The sequence below is a fragment of the Vidua chalybeata genome, chromosome 7 (genome assembly GCF_026979565.1).
Source record: "Vidua chalybeata isolate OUT-0048 chromosome 7, bVidCha1 merged haplotype, whole genome shotgun sequence".
NCBI lineage: Eukaryota > Metazoa > Chordata > Aves > Passeriformes > Viduidae > Vidua > Vidua chalybeata.
In genome coordinates this window covers 2888201-2908351 of record NC_071536.1, presented here as the reverse complement: position 1 = coordinate 2908351, position 20151 = coordinate 2888201, and the positions used below count along the sequence as shown (strand labels likewise).

General features: G+C 52.5%; 2 protein-coding genes across 3 annotated transcripts; both read right to left on the bottom strand.

The window, feature by feature from the left end:
* Window positions 1-1080: 1080 nt before the first annotated feature.
* On the bottom strand, window positions 1081-9641 carry LOC128791056 (maestro heat-like repeat-containing protein family member 1). Of its 2 annotated transcripts, none has more exons than XM_053948390.1 (15): window positions 7928-9641; window positions 7559-7623; window positions 6974-7444; window positions 6641-6789; window positions 6236-6383; window positions 5837-6027; window positions 5617-5754; window positions 5245-5359; window positions 4935-5072; window positions 4500-4702; window positions 4245-4419; window positions 3995-4096; window positions 3531-3633; window positions 3201-3257; window positions 1081-2906 (listed from the first exon to the last, which is right to left on the bottom strand). In XM_053948390.1, the coding sequence occupies exons 1-15, from the start codon at window positions 8034-8036 to the stop codon at window positions 2701-2703; spliced, it is 2370 nt and encodes a 789-aa protein (XP_053804365.1). In that variant the 5' UTR covers window positions 8037-9641; the 3' UTR covers window positions 1081-2700. The 2 variants fall into 2 exon arrangements, with proteins under 2 accessions (XP_053804365.1, XP_053804366.1); XM_053948391.1 differs by having other exon boundaries at window positions 1084-2906; window positions 4245-4400; window positions 4526-4702; window positions 7928-9633.
* A 2442-nt stretch (window positions 9642-12083) lies between these two features.
* Window positions 12084-18778, bottom strand: COPS8 (COP9 signalosome subunit 8). Its single transcript, XM_053948327.1, has 8 exons — window positions 18653-18778; window positions 17791-17861; window positions 16893-16941; window positions 16592-16724; window positions 15716-15823; window positions 15426-15488; window positions 14329-14370; window positions 12084-13669 (listed from the first exon to the last, which is right to left on the bottom strand). Exons 1-8 carry the CDS (start codon window positions 18728-18730, stop codon window positions 13590-13592), a joined length of 624 nt encoding a protein of 207 aa, XP_053804302.1. The 5' UTR covers window positions 18731-18778; the 3' UTR covers window positions 12084-13589.
* Window positions 18779-20151: the final 1373 nt, after the last annotated feature.

The window sequence follows — 20151 nt, the reverse complement described above, 5'->3', positions numbered from 1 at the left end:
GAGAATCAGGACCACAAAGAGGAAAAATCACAGATATTCCTTCTGGCCTCCATAAGCAAAGCTGTGCCAAACCACAGATGCTGCCTTCAGGCTGACTCAAATTCCAGCCTAGACCTCTCACCTTGCAGACAACTCCTTCCCCAACACGCTCCCCAACACCAACCCCCTGCAAACACCCGCAGAGAAGCCCTCAACAGCCCACTAGGAGCCCCAGCTGTCCCCATCCCTCCGCAGAGCTTTCCCACCGTCCAGCAGACCCCCTGGTTCCCTGCACGTGCTTTGGGATGGCACTCGGGAGCATCCGCTCCAAGGCCTTCCCTGGCAGCAAGCTCAGGCTGCCAGGCCTATGGATCCTGGCTCATCCTTCCCAGCGAGCCTTCCTGTGCACGGCTGTTCCATTGGCACATCTGCGCTCAGCTCGGACTTCTCCACTCAGCCAGGGCTGCTGGGAAAGGATGGAGAGCAGCCTGGCAAGCTCTTTCTCCAGCTCCCCCTTCACTCTCGGGGGAGGTAGAACATTCCAGAGGAAAGCAACTGGTGCCGCAAGGAGTGGGCGGCATCAGGCAGCTCTGGGGAGGCCCCTCAGGACTGCAGTATCCTGAGGGAACACTGTTGGCCATCCCCTGCGTGTATCTGCAAAAGCTTAAAGTCAGCTGCCTCAGCTTCCAGGGCCTCTCTTGGCCAGCATCCTGACGTGGATGCAGGACTGCTGCCAGGCACTGCTGGGACCCAGTGGGACAGGACCAGCTGTCTCGTGTCCACATAGCACCCCTGACACAGCCAGGGCCGTCCCGAAAGCAGACAGACGCTCCCGTGTCAGCAGAGAGGAGCAAGGAGCACTGGGCTCCTCTCAGGGTATCTCAGCTGGGCTCGCTCCACAACACGCCCCCATTTTAAGGCCTGCTGATGCCCAGCTGCCAGAAATGCCTACCTTGTGCTCTCCAAGATGCACAGGGAGAGCCAATGAGCGGGACACTTGGGGAGGCAAACCTTCCAAGCCTTTCTGAGGCCAGGGACACACCAAGATCAAACAAGACTCTCCACGCTGCCTGGCCCACCCAGCCCAGCTCTGGGCTGGCCCTGGGCCACAGCAGCTCCCACCAAGCAGGAGGCAAATGCATATTGCCAAGAGTTGAAATGCAGCACACAGGGAAGATGTGAAAAGGGTGTGTGTAAAGGCCTTTAATTCACAGCCCCCAGAGAGAGCTTTGGGCCTCACAGCAGGACAGAGATGGTTCTGCTCACACCTCTGTCCAATGGGGGGTAACACACCCTGCTGCAGGTGCTTGGGTTGTTCTCCGCAGGTCCAGGTGGATGCCAAACCTGCTCTTCACAGCCTTCTCCCTTCCCCTGCCCCTCTGCCAAGTCCAGCGGGCCTCAAGGACTGAAAGGAGCACAGAGAGCCAAAGGGGGACACTTGCACCTGCCTCACTAAGAGCTCCCTGGGGAAGCACTTTCCTTGAGAAGCAAGCCCCTTTCCTCCAAAGGCGTTTCCCTAAATGTGCAGCTTTTCTGGGGAACACCAACACAGCCTTAAGAAACGCTGGCAAGGCTGAAGGAGTTCAGGTCCTTTCAGGACAGGCGCTCCAGCTCTGGCTCGTATTCCCCCAAGTGCGTATCCAGGTGGAGGTTCAGAGGTGCAGCCCCCGACCCTCTACCAACACAAGCTGCCCGCTGCCTCTTCACCTGCCTCAACTCCTGCCTGCGCTCACGGCACCAAAACCAGGCTGTTCCCGGCCACAGACCAGAGCCCTGTTCCCGCAGGACGCTCCTGCCAGCACCTTCCAGGACTCTCCGCTGTGCACACAGCGCTTTTCATGCCCGCTCCCAACAGGCTTTGGAAGGCAGAGCACAACCTGGCTGCCTCTGCCAGCAGCACACCCCAAACACAGGCGGAGGAAGAAGCAGCAGGGGCTGTTTTGCGGCCATGCCCAAGAGAAACGGGAAGGGTGCCCTCCCTGTGGGCTCACTTGGTTGGCTTTCTGACTGGCTCTGAGCCTGGGGCTGCCATTCCTCACCTATGGGGACCAGAACCACACCCGGGATCCCAGCACTGCCTGACAGCGCTCCGGGCACTGGCACGGTTGCGCGTCCGAGTCCCGGGCGCTGCGCTGCAGCTTCATTTGCTCTTAGGCACACCCAAATCCCACTGTTAAGCCCAAATGGTCGCTGGTTCTGTCCTCTTCCTCATCCTGTGCAGGGATGGAGCACTGCTGAGCTTTAGGAAGCTATTCTTGAAAACTTCCAGCATTCCAAGCTCCTTTGACCTCCGTGGATGCTTGCCATGGAATCCCTCACAGCTGGCTTCATCCTCAGCTTGGCTCTTCCAAATTCCAGGGGTTCCAGGGTGCTCAGCAAGATCTGCAACTCCACACTGTTGTGGAACTGCACCTTCAGCACAGGCACCTTTCCAGCCTGATCTGCCCCCGTTGCTCCGTGTGTGTGCCCAAAACACGGCGTGGAAGAGAACGGCAGCAGGGGCCTGTGTGTCCCTGGGCTCAGGATTTGCGTCACTTCATCTCCACAGAGATGCAGGTAAGGGGGGGGGGGAACCAAACTGTTTATTAATGGAAGGGAAAGTGAAGGGATGAGATGGGGGCAAAAAAAAAAAGGGGGGGGATGGGCAGGGTCTGAGGGCTGGAGAGAGGGAGCTGTCAACAGGGAGGGGGAAGGCAGGAGCTAGGGGAGCTTCGCACAGGTTCAGCCGTAGCCAGCATCAGCTGTGCCTGGAGCTCCAGTGACATTGAGTGGTGGTGTTCTCTTCACTGTCTCCTGGTACTCTTCTTGGGACCCTGGTTCTCTGAACCCAGCAGATGATCTTAGTTCTGCAGATCTTTGTCCAAAAATTGCCCGAATTTCCAGGTTAGTGGAGGATGGGCTGTCATCTTTGCTCATGGCTTCAAGGGCTGGAAGACATAAGCTACCACGGTCAGAGCACCCGGCGATTCTTCTGCTAAGGCCATCCCTCCCAGCTCTCGCCACGCCGAACAGAGAGGAGGACCCAGCGGGACCAGCCGCAAGGTGCTGCTCACGAATCCCCCCACCCGCGTCCCTGAAAACTCTCTGTGCCCTGCCCACACCAGCCCTCGTCCACACAAGGAGCGAAGCTCGCCGCAGCCGGGACAGGGATTGCAGCTCCCTGCCCAGGCACTGCAGCTCTGCCGGCCAGCCCCCGCTGACAGCCCGCTGCCCTCACTCACCCTGAGTGAGAACGTGAAGCTCTGCTGGCTGTCCCTTCAGGTACCGCCCGGCCGTCCCTGCGAACACAGAGCCTGTCACGGCCCAGCGGCACAGCTCCCTGCCAGCGGCGCTGCCAGCCCTGTGGCCACACGGCCTCGTGGCCCGGCAGGGCTCAGCCCGGGCCCTTGCCGCACGCTGCCGCCCAAGGGCACGGCTGCCGGAGGGCGGCAGCAGCGCCCAGGCCAGGCGGGGCTCCACGGCGCCGGGCCCGGATGGCGCTGCCGGGGCAGCAGGCGGGGCTGGGGCCGAGCTGCGGCGGGGCGGGGAGGGAGCCCGGGCTCCTGGCTCACCCATGAACCTGACGGCCGCCTCTCGCAGGGACTCCTGTGGGCTCTGCAGGTAGGGCAGGGCCCGGCGCAGGTGCTCGGCCGCTCGGCTCCTGTCCTCTGCCAGCTGGAGAGAGCGGCAGCAGGGAAGGGTTGGGGCGGGCTCAGCCCCTGGGCCAGGCGCTCCCTGCGCCCAGCCCCGGCCTCCCCTGCCCGCACAGCCCTGAGGCCCGGCCAGCAGCCGCTGGCGCCGGGCTCTGGAGGGGGCAGAGGGCCGGCTGCTGCCCGGGGAGCCGCGGTGCCGCCCCGCAGCCCCGCCGGGCCGGGGCTCCATCGGCACCCGGCTGGGGCCCACGGGAGCCTGGAGAAGAGCCCGCGCGGCCTCTGGCTGCAGCAGCGGGCAGGGGCACAGCTGCCAGCCCACACACTGAGCACCGCGCCCAGGGGGATGCTCCAGGCTGAGCCTGGGGCTTCCAGGCCGTCCTTACCAGGACCTCTGCAAACTTCCACAGATTCCCCTTCTTCACCAGCTGTTCAAGAGCCCTCCTCTTCAGGAACTTGGTCACACGAAGCAGCGTTTCCCGAGAGGCCTGGAGAGCAGCAGACACCCAGAGATGGCCCCACAGCCCAGGGCCCAGGACCCATGTCCCTGTGCCAAGGCCTGGAGGAGGCTGCAGCCCGCCAGGCGCCAGGGCAGGAGGCAGCCGAGCCCCCTGCCAGCATCATAGAAATGCTCACCTGTGCCACGTGCCAGTTCTCATCATGACAGTAGATTAAAAGTTTGTCCAGGCTCTTGTTCACAATTGTCTTCAGGGGCTTTTTTCCCTCATCCACTACCAATTCCATCACCTTGCAGAAGAGTTGAATGGAGAGCAGCTGCACATGGCTGCTGTCCTGGAGGAAAGGAAAAAACCTACACCAACTACTCCAGGCCCACCTGGACAAGGGCCTGAAAATCCACAGGGCACAAAGTTTCTGGGAAGCACCCGATACCTGTGGCTGGGGCCACAGAGCCTTACATGGTCAAAGAGTGGTAGAAGTGCCTCAGCTAGCTTTGGGGCAGTGGTGCTGGATACCAGGATGTCTTGGTGCTGGAGCACATTCGTGAACACACAGAGGCTCATGCTGACCACCTCTCCATCTGCATCACCCAGAACATCCACAAGCTGTTGAGACAGGATGCCTATTCTTCTGGCCTGTGAGGAACACAAGGCTGGGCTGGGAAGCCATGGACGGCTGCACGGCCAGCAGCGCCCTGGCACTGCAAACCCACCCTGCTGCTGCAGGGCCCACAGGCCAAAGGCCTGTCCCAAAGCACTGGGGCAGGTGAGGCAGGAGAGCTGGGAGCAGCTGCCTCAGCTCCTGAAGCCCTGCCAGCCCAAGGGGCTGCTTTGCCCGGCGCAGCTTCAGCCGCTGCCCCCTTCTCACCATCGAGGGATCCTTGCTGAGCACCACGAGGCCTCTGAGTGCCAGGCGACGCCGCTCCCTGCACTCGCTCTGCAGGTGCCTTGATATCATCTCCAGTATGGTGCCACCACATTTACCCATGTCCAGACAATGCAGGACCTGAAAGGCACAGGGCAGTGACAGGGGACCCGGCCGGCAGGAGCCCAGAAGCGCACAGGGCTGGGCCCAGGCAGCAGCACAGGGCGTGGGCACCGTCCCAAGCAGCTGTGGCTACGAGAGGGCAGAGAGCTGGGAGGCAGCTCAGCGAGGCAGCGCTGGCCAACAGGCTCACCTCCACAAGGAATGCCAGGAAGGGCAGATCCCAGCACGGCTCCTCCATGCTGAGGTGCCGGAGCAAGTAGAGTGCGATGCGTGAACACAAAGGGATTAAGACACGGCGCATCTCCCTGGCAGGGGGGAAAAAAGGCACCAAAGCCCTGAGGTGGGGAGGCCAAACCTCTCCCAGCACTGACTCACAGAGCTCTGGTCTTTCCCCAGCATCCCTGGAGGGGACGTGAGCGCTTGGAGAGGCAGCCCCTTCTGGGCACCCTCCTCTCCCAGCCTTTTCCAGTCTCCTTGGCCGTCCCTCGGTGATGAGGCCCTCTGGGACTGTGTGGGGCACAGGGCACAAATGCTGGGGGCAGTGGGCAGAAGGGGGTCTCACCTGGCCAGCAGACCCACGGCATAGTGCTGGATGTGAGCACACAGCAGTGTGTCCCAGCCATGCTTGCGCTCCATAGCCACCACCACATGGTCACACTGCAGTCGGCAGAGCAGAGCCTTCATGGCCTGCACTGCAAACCTGTGTGCAGAGCAAAGCCCAGGTCACACTGGGAGCACTGGCGCTGGCCACAAAGGCATGAAAAGGACAGGAGGACTGGGACCTGTTGGGCTTGCTGGGAAAGCGGTGTTCCTCCCGGCATGCTCTCCAGAAGTTATCAACTTCCTCTGGTGGCATCTGCTGTGTGGTGATGACAACATGGAAGAGCAGAGCCACAAACAGGCGGGAGGAATAAAGGATCATTGCCTCGTGGCACTCGGGCACTTGGACAATCACCCAGATCACCAGAGTTGCCTGCAAAAGAAGCAGCCCAAGGCAGCGCTCAGTGCCGAGGTGTCCATGGGGCAGGGCCCAAGGGCAGGCTCAGGGGGAGCAGCGGGCCTGGTGCCCCCTGAGCCTGCCCCTAGGCCAGGTTTCAGCCCAGCGCCTGAGGCGTGGAGAGGATGGTGAGCTGCTGGAGAGGTGACCTGGGGGCGAGTAAAAGCCAGTTCTAGAAACTCACAGCCAGGGCAAAAACATCTGTGTCATCCCCATCAGAGGTGAACATTCTGTGCAGAGGCCAGTCCTCCATCACAGAGAGCAGTGTTGGCAGCACCTTTTTCACTGTGGGACTCGACGAGCCTATGGTTCTCCACATCACTGTAGCAGCTCTGTGGGATGGCAGCTCTGTGTCAGGGGCATCTCAGTCACAGCACCATGCCCTGTGCAGCTGTGGGGGCCCAGGTGACAGAGGCCTGGTGCCCTGAAGGGCAGGGGGGGAGCATTGGCAGCAGGCTCAGGAAACAGAGGGGCCCGAGGGTCCTGGGCCTCTCTGCCTGTCTGGCAGAGACCATTGGACAGGCTGTGCAGGGCCACGGGCCCTAAAGGCTGCTGAGCCCTGAGCTCTCAAGGCTCGTGGGCCCCGTACCTGTCACACGTTGGGGCACAGCGCAGGAGGGTCAGCACCACGTCAGCAGGGTGTTCTTCTGCCAGCCTCACAATGTCCATTTGCAGCCTGGCATCCACAGAGACGTGGGACACCAGCCTCTGGTGAATGCTCCTTACAATGGCTGGCACCTGGAGGAGGCATGGGAAAGACTTGGAGCACTGTCCAAGGGAACAACTTCCCCAGCTTCCCCCAAGAAGTGCTTCTGTTCCCACCACACTGTGCTGGCCTCAAAGGCTGAAGGGCCCCAGTGACTGTGCCTTGAGGGGACACACCATCCTGGGAGGCCTCCAGGCCTGGCCCCAGGCTGCTTACCTGCTGCTGAAAAGGAACAGCACTCTCCTTGAGAAAATCCATAGTGGGAGCATGAATCACAGTGGGAGCGGGCATGGTGCTAGTAATTGTGAGGCCCTGAGTCTCTCTGGTTTTGGTGCTTGTGACGGCCACATCCCCAGCCATGGCAGCCTTTGACCTGTCCTTGTTCATTGCAGCCTCAGAGTCTTTGGAGTGCTCCACTGAATTTGGTCTCGTGTCAGTATTTGTGATGCCCCGAGTCTCTTCATTGTTGCTGTTTGTGATGGCCATGTCCTCAGTCTTTGACGTGAGAAGAGCCTTTACCCAGGTTTCAGTCACTGAGGTCTCAGAGTCTTCTGAGCGCTCAGCCAAATCTGGGCTGCCATCAGGCTCTGCCTGGAGCTCGGTCAGCCCCAAGTCAGGCTTGGCTGCGCCCGCAGCTGCTGTGCTGCCGGTCTTCCTATGCCGAATGCGCAGGAACTGCTGGAACATCTGCAGGAGAACAAAGGACAGGGAAGCCCGGGATGTTCCATGGAGTGCTCCAAGCGTGGTGCTGGGCTGAGCAGTGACAGCAGGCCCAGTCCAGGTGGGGATGGCTGCAGGTACCTGCGCTGTTCTGCAGAAGCGGCCACGGGTGGATTCCTGCTCTTGTTTGTGGTCCAGGGCTGCACCTGGCAAGGAGTGAGCACAGCCAGAGCTGAGGGGCTGCGGGAGAGGCTGGAGAACACAGCCCAGCCCTGCTCTCCCCAGGCAGGGACAGCCCCGGGATGCCCCAGGGGGATGGAGCATGGCCCCTGCAGGATGTCTGCCTGGCCCCTCTTCCATCCTGTCCATGGGCCTGTCCCCAGGGGATGGGATGGGATGGGATGGGATGGGATGGGATGGGATGGGATGGGATGGGATGGGATGGGATGGGATGGGATGGGGCCAAGCTGGCTGCAGCCATCAGCCCTGTGGCCCAGCTCTGCCACTCACCGCCCTGCAGTGGCTGGGACCGTGGTGTCACATCACGCTGCTTTGCTGGGGCAGCTGAAGAGCCTTTGTTCTTCTTTCCCCTGAACAGGCCTTGGCGTTTCTCTGCCATTCTCCCAAAATCTAGTGGCGAGAGCACCTGCAAGAGACAGGCCTTGGAAGAGCTCTGAGTTGACAAGTACAACAGTCTGGCCTCAAGGGCACCGGCCGCAAGGATGGGAGATGCCTCGGAGAAGCTGCGAGTCACCCAGTCCCACGGTCTGCCCTCGAGGGCACCTGCAGAAGACAAGTCCCGAGAAGGCCACGGGTCACCAAGTCCTGTGGTCTGGCCTCGAGGTCACCTGCAACAACAGTAAGGTCAAGGAAAACTCCAGGTCAGCAATGAACAAGTGCGCTGCGCGGGGGCTCCTCACGGCACCGCTCTGTTGCGTGCTGTACAGCTGTATGCACAGAGCACTGTGCTGTGGTCTGGTCACTGCCAGCTCCTGTGTCACTATGTGTCACAAAGGACACCCTGTCCCGTTCTATGCCACGGTGACCATGCTGCAGCGTGTCACAATGGGCCCTTGCACACACTGTCACCTGCCCTGGGGCTGCCCCCAGCCCACCCAATGTGGCCCAGGTTGGAAGGAATCCCTGGCCCCAAGTGTCTGAGACAGCCCTGCAGGATCTTTAGGAACGGCTCAGAGCATCAGCAAAGCCTGCCCTGCTCTGCGGGCTCAGGGCAGCACAAGGAGCCCCCAGGGCTGCCGACGCAGCCGCGCTGGGAAGGGCACGGGGCCTTCCACGGAAGCTGCCACGGCCTCCTTGGGACACGTCCCGGCTGGTGGCCGTCCTAAACCTGCGGCTGTGACAGGGACAAGGAACGTGTGGGCCAGGGCACGAATGCTGCTCTGAGCCCTGGGGCCCGGGGAGCGCTGACATCAGCAGGTGTGGCAGAGTCCCCACTGATGTAAACTTTCCACCACCTCATGTGGTTGGGCAGCACTGGTGTTCGTATCCTGTAGAGACATTCTTAAGTTTCCTCATGTTCTTTCGACTGTTCTTCTTGCTTTCTGGCAAAAAACATCAGCCCAGCCTCTCATGGTCTAGGCTCCAGTTGCTGTGTGTCTGGCTTTGGCAGCTCATGTCAAAACACAATCTGCATCTGGGGAGCACAGCAATGGATGGCCACAAACAGGGAGGTTCCCCAGTGAACATCAAGGCAGACACCTCGGGAAGTGCAGAGGATAGGGAAAACTGTGGGAGGAGAAGCTGTTCTGTGTCTCTGATGATGGTGGCAGCCCGCTGAAGGAGCAGCCAAGACAAGTGCTGTAAGCAGACATGTCCTGCTCTTTAATGCTGTCTGGTGCACATGGGACAGCCTTGTTGCCACAGGTCCACCAGACTTGATCCAGGAACAATGGAAGGCGATGCATTGGTAGGGAATGGGCTCCAGCAAAAGCAAAGAAGGATCTTCTAGCTGCAAAGCCAGAACTTGTGAACCAGGCATCTCCTCAGGGGACACCAAAGGGCTTCTCTCCAGCCCTGAACCTCAGCCACAGGAGTCCCTACTCTTACTCAGCATCTGCTACTTCTTCAGCACTGCTGACCCATCAGATCAAGGCTGAACCCATTTGCTGTAGTGATTTACCACAGAAACACCATTAAGCATTAAATATCTGGAAGCAATTAATACTTATGTAGCCAAGTAATTTTTAAAAGCATAAATACTAAAGGTGTCAAGTTGTTTCCAAGTGTTAACTCTTTCAAGGGCCAGGCAAGCTGAGTAATTAAGTTACCTTGTATCAGCTGCAGTGCCAGGCTCAAAGTGTAACACACACAAGTTGGAATCCAGTAAAATGTTTGAACTGAATACAGTTCCCTTTGTTTTGTGGCAGGTTTGACTTACAGAGTGAGACTTTCCACGTGTGTGGTACTTAAGTCCCATATATTAATTTATAAACTCAGTGTAAACATAGATCCCAGTTAGCATAGGAAAGCACAGTGTGCTGTCATCATCATCCTTCTCACTTTGTAAAGCTCAGGATAGCTCTCAGAGCTGGTACGTGCTACTTGACACAGGCTCAATACTGATTAAAAAGACAAAGCAATAAAATGTGTCTCATACCTCAAATATCCATCAGATCTCAAACACCTGAGACACGAGTGTGTCCTTCCTCGTGGATCAGAGGCCAAATCCGGGTCTTGGTGCAGTCACTGATCTATGAGTCTTGTCACACCATGTGGATTCTCATCGCATACTTTTACATCAACCTCAGCTTTGAGGGGCTATTACAACACAAAGTAAGATGCTGGTCACAATTAAGCACTGTTTGTTTCTATTATTTATGCTTGTGTAACAAAAGGCTCACATGGCAGAACCAAATTGGTTTCCTACTGCTAAAAGCCTCCCTTCCTTCCCAGTCTTGTACTTTGATTACATGAGAGCACATTCAAGAGAGAGGTATCCACATTTCCTGCTTTGGAATTGATGGGGAGCATCTTCATTCCTAAAGCTTAACCTGTTCTTGGACTTTATTTGTGCCAGACTGCCTGGCCATTCCAAACCTGAGGTTCTTTGCTGTGAAGGCAGAGAGGAATCTGGCATTTAATAACCCTAAATTCAGGAAACCAGGAAAGCACATTACTTCCCTTTGCTCAACAGAAGTAGTTACAAACAAAAATAAAGTTACAAACTTCCCCAGTCAATTGGCATGACATGAGAAGGTGAAGTATTTGGAAATCTACTTCCCATTTCCAAACAGCAACTCATTTGCCTTCACATGGTCCATTGAGAGTCAATTACAACAAACTTGACGCTAAACAGAGAAGCTTGTTTTTTGGGTTTGTTCGGGATTGTTCGGCTTTTTTGCCATACCAGCCAGCCCAGAGAGTCCTTCCAAGGAGAAGAGCACACCAACGTGGTGTCTGGGTGACGGTCCAGCCAACTCCTGTAGTGTAGGATGCAGGGAGAACCAACCACTCGCCCAAGAACTCCTTCCAGATGTCCCCTACTGCCTTGCACATAGCCCAGGCTGAAACACAGACTTAGAGCACATCCAGAGTGCTCTCCTGCAAAGCCTGCTGAGACTTGTACATGCACATTCTGCTTTCATTTTCTTCACTGCATTACTGGCAGCTCCAATGAAATACTGGAAAGTCTGTCAGGATTTCTTATTAAAGCCCACAGGTTTCCATGTGGATCTTCAGCAGGGAGGGACACTCAGCTCTTCTGCTTCCCCACCCAGTTTCTCCTAGTTTAACCACCTTGGAGCTCAAGTAGCTTTCCTTACAAGACTGGAACTGTGGGTAAATGAGCATTGCTGACCCATATAGGAGAGGATAATAAAATGCCAAGAAACTATGTTTCATTACATGTGGGATGCAGGTGAAATGGAAAATCGAAATTGAGTTCCTTTTTTCCAAATCCTTCATGAACCTCTGTTCCCAACTGCATTCCTAATGGTTTCTTAACTCAGAAGTCCTCCCACTCAGCACTGTACTTGGAAGAACTCCAAAACCTACACCAATTGCTTCAATTAAAGCAGCAAATACAAGCACAAAAATACTTCCTCTTAGTGCAGAATAATAGGAAGTGCACTTCCTATTAGTGCAGGCCAGGTGAGGATTCAAATGCCTGAAAATGTCACTTCAGGAAATATTTCACACAGTGGTTCCCAAGGTAGGGCTCTGGATAGGGAAGCATAAAGCTGCTCATCTGAAGTCAGGTATTTGTAAACCTAAAACCAGGATAAGGACAATGAGGATGAAATCCAGGTGAAATAGCTTGGATTCCAAAGTAGCACAAGGCAAAAAGTGTGCTTGGGAACACAGTACTCAAGGCAAGTTATGAGTTAATGCCTGACCCAAAGCTAAAAGCTTAACATTTACAGCAGACCAGAAATCACAGTTATCAACTTGTTAGAACAGGTCAGGGTCATACTTACTGTATTTGACATAGATTTGATACCTGATTTGAGACAGACACACACTGGCAGTGTCCAGATTGCTCCTCTCCTATTACCATTCATTGAGTATCTAATAATCCTTTAATTATGTCTAAGTTTCATTTCTCCAAGCAGGATTGTGTGCTACCAACAAGTGCAGACAAGTATAATACAAATACAGAAGGGAAATAAATTTTCACTCAGCTGTTCAAACACTTTACACCAAGAAATATTTTAAGACATCTGAGGGGTGCCAGTGTTTTTTTTAATGCAACACCATACAATTGCTGCACACAAAACTGTCGAGGCATAAAATATTGCAGTAATCCTTAACTAGCCCTATACAAACTAGGCCAGTAAGAATTAATTTAAAAACTCACCAAACCAGACCTTTGTTCTGCAGAAAATTTAAAAACTCAAGTGCACAAGGTCGGTGTAAACATGTTCTTTAATATCACTGGAGAAAAATTTAGCAATCCAAGTCTTAGGTGGGTTTCAAATAAATAATCATTTTGAGAAAGTGTTTACATATCAAGGGAGCTCTCAAGGCAGCAAGAGCACAGCTTGTAATTCCTCCCTGCTAACACCCCCTCACCAAGAGAATGTACAGTAGGCAGTGCACACTGGAAGAACAATCACAACACAAGGGCACACTCATCAGCTTCCATGGAACCGCTGGATAGCATTTCAGAAAGGGGGAGAAGTAAATGGAGACATGCACTGCCCTTTAAAGCACCACTCTTCCTCCACAGCCTTTTCACCAACGTAACACAAATGGCAAGAGGATTCATGTTTGCTTCCAAAATCCACTCTCAACTCAAACATTAACAGAGCACTGCTCTGACAGAGAGAATTACTCTTCAAACTGATACTGCAGCATAATGTATCACCCCCTTCCCAGCTGGGCTCTGCTCCTACTCTAACCTTGAAACTCCTCTCCAATCACTGCAAAAGTAACCCAGAAAGCTGAAAGACAGGTATTTATTTCCTGCAAGAATTGTTATTTCTTGCAGATCCTGACCCAGTGTAATGAAAGGGAGCAAGACATGACAGGTCTCAAAGTGTAGGGTTATCCAGGAAAACACCTGGTGTCCTACGTCACTCAAATAAAACCTTCCAAAAAGTCAAAATACTTCCTCAAAGTGTAGATTTGTCTTTGTCAAACAATTATTCTGCTGTAAAAATATGCCTGATGTGAAATTTCTCACATCAGAACAAGGAGATTTAACAATCTAGGAAGAACAAGAAAAAAAATCCATTATAAATATGCCACAAAAATATTTGCAAGAGAGTTACTGCAAAATTGTTTTCTTTCACTTTCATCAAAATATTTTTTCTCTGTACATACAGGCTGGGCAGTCTTCCACTCTCTCTCCTCTAGTTCAACATGCAGTGGATGTGTGAAAAGCACTGCAGTACTCACCAGAGAACTGTTTCTTCTCCATTTCTAACACACCTGAAAACAGTTCTGCTTTGAGTCAATTAAAAAAATGCACTGTGTAATACTGCTGTGTATGCTGTGTACCTACTGAATAAACATTGCAGGAATTAAAGGATTGTTTCACTGCTAGCTGGGCTTTGGCAAAACAGGAGTGGGGCTGACATACACTGGATACTTCACACTTTTGAGTGGGGGACGCTGCAACATTTAACAGATACAGAATAAAATAAATCTTAGATCTAAAACTGTCAGTACACAGGATTCCCAGGTTGTTCTGAACACAGGAGCAGGGTGATCAGTTTTCCAGGAAAGCCACATAGTCAGTCAATCTGGCCAACTGCTGTTCATTGGGAATTGGTGGGACCGGAGCAGGTTCTATAAAGATAAAACAAATGGATCATCACTTAAATTTGGAAAGCAAATCCATCAACAGTACCATCCATCACAACAGTAAGGGAAAGCAAATTAAATGCATCTGACTTTCAACAGCCTTCTGGGGACAGGTCTTAACTGTATCTCCTCCCTGCACAGCTCCAGCTGACATAATTCCTGTTATCTGCACCATTCAGCAGTCCAGGAGTTACCAACCACAAAAACTGCTGCAACAAGTTCCACGTGTCAGCAGCCTCCAGAATTTCTCTGCACTCACTGGAGTCTGAGTAATGAGGGCTGACAGTACTCTGCCTTGAGAAGAAAGCTCCTGGAGCTCTCTGGTTGCTCCTTTCCTTGCAAGCTGCCATCCTGAAGACTCCAAACAAACAGATCTGGTGGGTGATCAGACCAGCAGAACACACAGGAGGTCTGCTACGGAACTGGGAACCTCAGCAATCTCAAGCACTGCTTAAAATGTGAGGGAGTGAGAAGGCAGAGGGAGAAGCACATTTACATGGCACCTGATTGGGGTGGGCTCTTGTTTTTTATTTTGGGGGAGGGGGGCCAGTGAGAACTTTCACTTCTCTAGGACTCAATTCCCACTCAGTGCTGACACTGCTTATGCAGGTTTAGCTAAATCAATTATATATAAACAAAAATACCTGATGAAGGAATAAATCTGTTAAAGGAAGCTTCCAGCACACCTGGAGAAAAACATACAAAATTAGCCCAGTGGAACAGTTTTAAACAGTTCTATGCAACAAAACATGGATCAAAAGCTAATTAAAATTAAACCTGCTCATTGACTTCATAACTAAAAAGCGGAATATCCAAGGCATAGCTGCTTCAAAAGAGCCTCTTTCTTTTGCCTAAATAGTAGTTCTTGCACTCACTTTTGGAAAAAAAACATGTAAGCAATTCCCAGTTTTTTTAAGCTCTTCATATTTTGCAACCAGTTCATAAAACCCCCACTCATATATAAAATCTCAGGGCTCTGCTTGGCTTTGTGCCCCTTAGGGGTAGATTTCAACACCTGGCACCTGTTTATTATGGGCTCTGAAAACCCAAAACTCTGCCCATACAAACAGTGTCATTTCTTAGTCTAACAGATCCTGCCCTTTTGGATATGCTGTAATTTGCCTCCTTCTGCCAGAGCTGCACAGAGCAGTTTAAGAACAGTTGTTTCATCCTGCTTTTACACCTTAATATTTATTTTTGCCACAGCTTGCAGACCAAGCTTTGCAGGAACAGACATTCTGTAATCAACACCATGAAAGTGAAGAAAAGAAGATTTAGATTTTAAAAGCAAAGAAAATTATATCAACAACTGGAGCTCCTTGGAACACCTGCCTAAAGAAGTTCTAATTCTCCTGAAGGAAAAAAAAATCTCAGGTTCAAGATGGTCTATTTTTTACTCATCTTTGTTAGGTTAAGACACATCATTTGAGGTCACCCAGTTTATGTTGCAGAGAGGCAGAGCCAGAGCAGAGGAGGAGAGGGAGCCATCGCAGCATATCCTGTCTGCTTTTGTTTAAACAAGTTAATGTGAGGATTTAGCTTAATCCAAACTACTTGTTGTAGGTCCAAACCAAACCCACCACTTTGTACTTCCTCACGTTTTACACACGCCCAGCGTTTATGAGCAGCGTTAAGTGTCCAAAAAGTATCTAACAGAATCCTGTGCAAAGCTGTAATTAAAAACGCCACGCCCAATTCCTAGAAAATGCTGAATGATTCATGAAGTAACAGCTCCACCTACCTGGCTTCTTAGGCATCACCATGCGAGTTGCAAAGTCTGCTTGCCAGCCCTGTTCTAGCACACCTGGAAAGGCATTTGTAAGACACAGAAGGGGAGAATAGAGAGTGATAATTAACAGCAAATAATTTTTAAAAAACCATTATCCAGAACCAAGATTTTTTTTTCCCTCTAATCACTGCTCGGTCACTTAACAGGCTCAGAATTTGTAGACATGTTTTTATTAATCATCACTTAGAGCTCTCTGAGCTTATCATCAGTACAAAAATTACTCAGGGAATAATGCCAAGTACCTTTCACAGCTTCTTCTACAGGAAGGCCAACAAAGGCTGCAAAATCATCTGCAACTATTGATGTGTAAGCCTGGGAAACCAGTCCAAAGGCTCGTCTCCTGGTGGCATCTAGGGAGAGAGGAACACAGGAGCTGGGAAACCTGAGAACATTTCCTCAATTCTACCACCTTTGGAAAATCACTACCAGCCCTCAAGTGAGCACTTCAGGAGCTCCCCCTCCCTTCCCACAGCTCACAGTCAGCAGCAAGAGACAGCAGCTTGTTCTCTGCCAGGACAAGCCCCCTCAGAGGCTACAGTGAACCTCCAAGTGCAGCCTGCAGCATGCTGGGCTCCACCACCAGCACATAAAGCACCTCAGGGAACTCTGCATTCTATGCCAGCAGTTAGTTAATAATTAGTGGCATCTGAAAAGGAGTCGTTTCTCAAGCTACAGAGGATTTGTTTTGCTAAACACCTCTTTTTAGCAGTCTGCACTGCCCTCTAGGAGCAAGAATCTGCATGTTACCATTACACAGGATGGAAAATATTTCACAGAAAAACCACCTTGTCAGCCCTACAAGGTTCTGAAATGCCAAGCCAAGTTCCCTGGTTAGAAGTCTGATAAAACTGGGTGATTTATGGTCTGTTTTGCTCTTACAGAACAAACCACATGGCTTATGAAAATCCAGTGTCAAAGAATACACAGAAACAAAATCCTACTAAGACCAATTTACTTGTTTCTACAAGGTTTTGTAGAGCTATTCATTTACACCTGAAAACCTTTTAGCAAAACCTACAAAAACTTGGCAACAGTTGTCCTGGTTTTTCACAATTAGCAATTTGTTTCTGTTGGAGCAGACATAAATAATCCCAGGCAATTCCCTGCTCAGCTTGTACCTCTGAGTGCTTCCATGATTGGCTGGATGGTCTCAGACCACTGATGTGCACTGATTGCTGTGTAGATTCCTGGGAAATCCCTCTGCCAGATTCTTTGTCCCACTGACCAAACTGCACCAAGTTCAGCATTTGCCTGTTGTGACCAAAAACAAAAAAAACCCCAAACAAACCCCAGTGTTAATCCAGAAGAAAATCCTTATGCATAAACCCATTCCCACCCCCAGATTTTCAGAGAACATTGCTGTGCAACAAAACCAGCAGGTAAATTTGGTAAATTTGGTACATTTGGCCCAGTACTTACAGATTTGATAGCAGGAGGGATTCTTTTCCAGAGATAACGTGCATTATTCCTAAAAATAAATAAACAAAAAGATTAAAAATACTTCTCAGTCGCCAAATGCTGCAAAGAGGCACCACAAGGTTTGTCCAGATGCTGTAATGAACACTCTCAGTGCTTTAAAAATATTATTTCCAGGGAGGAATATTGGATACTGAAGTGGGAAAAGCAGAGCTGCTCTCCAGCAGACAACACTGGAGTGCTGGAACACAACCAAGAGTTGATGAATTGCCTCAGTTTGGGAAAGCAACTTCTGCCTAAAACCTCGAGTTTAGTGCATTAAGTACACACAGGGACATGGAATAACCCCCCCCAGACCAAATTCCCAGGAATTCCTGCAGATTTAGCTCCTTCAAGCCAACAGTAACCCTCACTTTTAACAGGGGTGGTCCAGAGTTATCCTGCTGGAATTTAAACAGAAGGAACAAATCCAGCCCAAATCCAAAACAACCCCAAATCCAACCCAAAACAAATCCAACCCAAATCCAAAACAGCCCCAAATCCAACCCAAAACAAATCCAACCCAAATCCAAAACAGCCCCAAATCCAACCCAAAACAAATCCAGCCCAAATCCAAAACAACCCCAAAAACAAATGCAGCCCTGAGGAGCTACAAAACAAAACTCTGAAGTGTTTAACACTTCCCAGAGGAGCCAATTGCACCACTGAAGGAACTGCATTCCCAAATTCCCCCACAGGAAAGGAGAACAGCTTCCCTGTCAGATCAAGGCGTGGAAGAGACTTGATCCCCGGGAATGCTGTCGTTATTTCTCTGTAAAACCAACGTTTTTATTAACCACAGAGCCCATTCCCAACGTGCTGGTGACAAAGCCAGTGCCACAGGCTGGGACAAGCCACTTACATGTCGTTGTGCAACAGGTACAGAGCCAGCAGCTGGCCATAAACCAGGGGTGTGGCGATTCCTCCAGGGGCCTGGAAACAAACACACGTTCTTGGCCCGCCGATTTCAAAGAGGGGTGTGACACAAAAGGCAGCAGGAAGCCAGGTTTAAATACACTGAACACTCCGAGACGACTGATTTTTATTTATTTATTTTTTCACATCACGTAACAGGCCTGTGCAATTTTTTTTTTTGGGGGGGAATAAATAAACCTACATTTTCCACCTTCCTGTGCTCATGAGAGTTGCAGCTGTTGAAAGTGAAATGAAATCACCCGTGACTTAATTCGTTTGCCTTCAGCTCAGGCCACTCCACCACAGCAAAGCCCCTCTGCCCCTCCCAAAAACCTCAAGCTAAGCTTCGGCCCCCGCCACACCTCAGCGGAGCTCACAAGGAGGAGATAAACGAGCGATTAAAAAAAAAAAAAAAAAAAGCTGTACGATTTTGAGAGCCGCAAAGATTTCCAATAAGGCTTCAGGCCTTTTATCAAGGGACCGTAAAGCAGCACGGAGGGAGCTTCCAGTGAAAGCTGCCACAGTAAAACTCGTTCTAAGGGTAAATTCCCCGAGCCACTCCCCTCATCAATATCTTCCTTTTCTCAGCCACGAGAAGGACGGAAACCCACAAACTCCACCCCCCCCATACTCCCTCTGAAACGACGCGAATAATTATAGGGAAACTATACCATTTATCTGCAGGCTGCCACTCTCCGAAGGGCTCCCTGGCGAGCCCAAGGGGCGAGTTCAAACACTGAGCCCGCTCCCGCCCGCGCACCCTGCCCACCTCACACGCACAGACACAGACTCCCCCCGCCCCGCGGCACCTCCAGCTCCTGCGTCTCGCACTGCTCCAGGAGCCGCCTGAAGCTCGCGGAGCTCTCGGCCATCACCGCCACCGGCATCTTCCCCTCACGGCGCCGCCCGCCCGCGGCAGGCGCCCGCGCTCTGACGTCACTTCCGCCTGCCCCTCAGCACCTGCCGCCCGCCTCTCTGTGCTCCTGGAGGACCGCGGGGGGGGCGTGGCCAAACCCGGGGGCGTGGCCACGGCCCGTGAGGGGCTGAGGGGGGCGCGCGGCGCCTGGGGGTGGCGATGGTTAAAGCCGCCTTAAATCCCTTTGTTTTCTGTGCGACAAGCAAACTTTCCGCGTCCTAAAAAGAAATGAGTGTGCTCGGCGTGCAATACGTTCGGTTTTCTCTCCGTATTTGTCGCTTGTTATGGGATGCGTGAGACGGGCGCCCTCCACCCCTTATTGCGCGTTACATGTACGTAAGGGCTGTCCTCAAGGGGTAGGAAGTGCTTTTCCAGCTCTGTGCCTGTTTCTGGTGGGTTTTAGAAGTAATTTTTACAGTTGGGTTCCTTTATCTTTGTTTCCTATGAAACCTGCTGCTTGCTCCATAGGCATGGAATATCCTGGGTTAACCCACAAGGATCGTCAAGTCCAGCCCCTGGCCCTGCACAGACACCACCCCAGCAATCCCAGCCTTTGCCTCGTCCAAACATTCCTTGAGCCCTGGCAGCCTTGGGAATGTCACCATTCCCCGGGCAGCCTGTTCAGAGCTCACCCTTCTCCCAACATCCAGCCTAAGCCTCCCCTGACATAGCACCGATATCCACATCTGTGTTATTACTGGGGCCACAGGTGTAAATTCGTATTTTTAGGGTAAAATCAACCCGAAGGGCTCATTTTCTGCAGAACTTTGCTCTCTGATACAACGGGTTTGCTTTCCACCGTCATCCTCCTCTCCATATTCCGTGAACAAAGCCTGACCCCAGCGCTTCCCACCATCCTTCATCCCCAGCCCTGCCCTAAAAATCATTCCCCAGACCATTTATCCTTCATGCAGGGAGTTTTCCCAAGCCGTGCTCCAGAGCTGCACCACCTCGGTGTGAAACCCGTGCGCCCTCCACACTTTTTGGGGGGGGCGAAAAAAAAAGAAAAAAAAGAAGAGGGGTGTAAATCCCGACCCCTTTGCCACGGAGTCCCCGTGCTGCGGGAGAGGTTCCGGCTGCGGAAAACCAAAATTTTGGTGCGTGCTTGTGTTCGCTTTGGGATTCGCCCGAGGCACAGCGGCTTGGAGGAGGGCTCCAGGCGATGGCACTGCTGCTCCGCCGGCTCAGGCGTCACTTTTCCCGGGAAGCAGCCTCTCATCCCGCTCCCGTCCCCGCCAGCCGCATCGATCCCGACGGCCCTTTGTTGCCGCCAGCTCTGTGCCAGCGTCGCTTTGACACTCGGACATCTGAGAGGAGCACTGTCCTCACCTTTTGCTCCCATTCCCAATTATCTCGTGTTTTCGGGAGGCGAGGAGGGGAGCAAAGCGGGCG

Bases quoted from the DNA above. Each gene is read 5' to 3' on its own strand.
- LOC128791056 (XM_053948390.1), bottom strand. From the start codon at position 8,036: ATGGCAGAGAAACGCCAAGGCCTGTTCAGGGGAAAGAAGAACAAAGGC. The intron at 6,028-6,235 runs GTGAGTTTCTAG...CTTCTTTTGCAG, and splicing joins CAGATGTTTTTGCCCTGGCT to GCAACTCTGGTGATCTGGGT. The intron at 4,703-4,934 runs GTGAGAAGGGGG...TGTTCCTCACAG, and splicing joins TCAGCAAGGATCCCTCGATG to GCCAGAAGAATAGGCATCCT.
- COPS8 (XM_053948327.1), bottom strand. From the start codon at position 18,730: ATGCCGGTGGCGGTGATGGCCGAGAGCTCCGCGAGCTTCAGGCGGCTC. The intron at 17,862-18,652 runs GTGCCGCGGGGC...GTTTGTTTCCAG, and splicing joins GCGAGACGCAGGAGCTGGAG to GCCCCTGGAGGAATCGCCAC. The intron at 15,489-15,715 runs GTACTTGGCATT...ATGCCTTTCCAG, and splicing joins TGTAGAAGAAGCTGTGAAAG to GTGTGCTAGAACAGGGCTGG.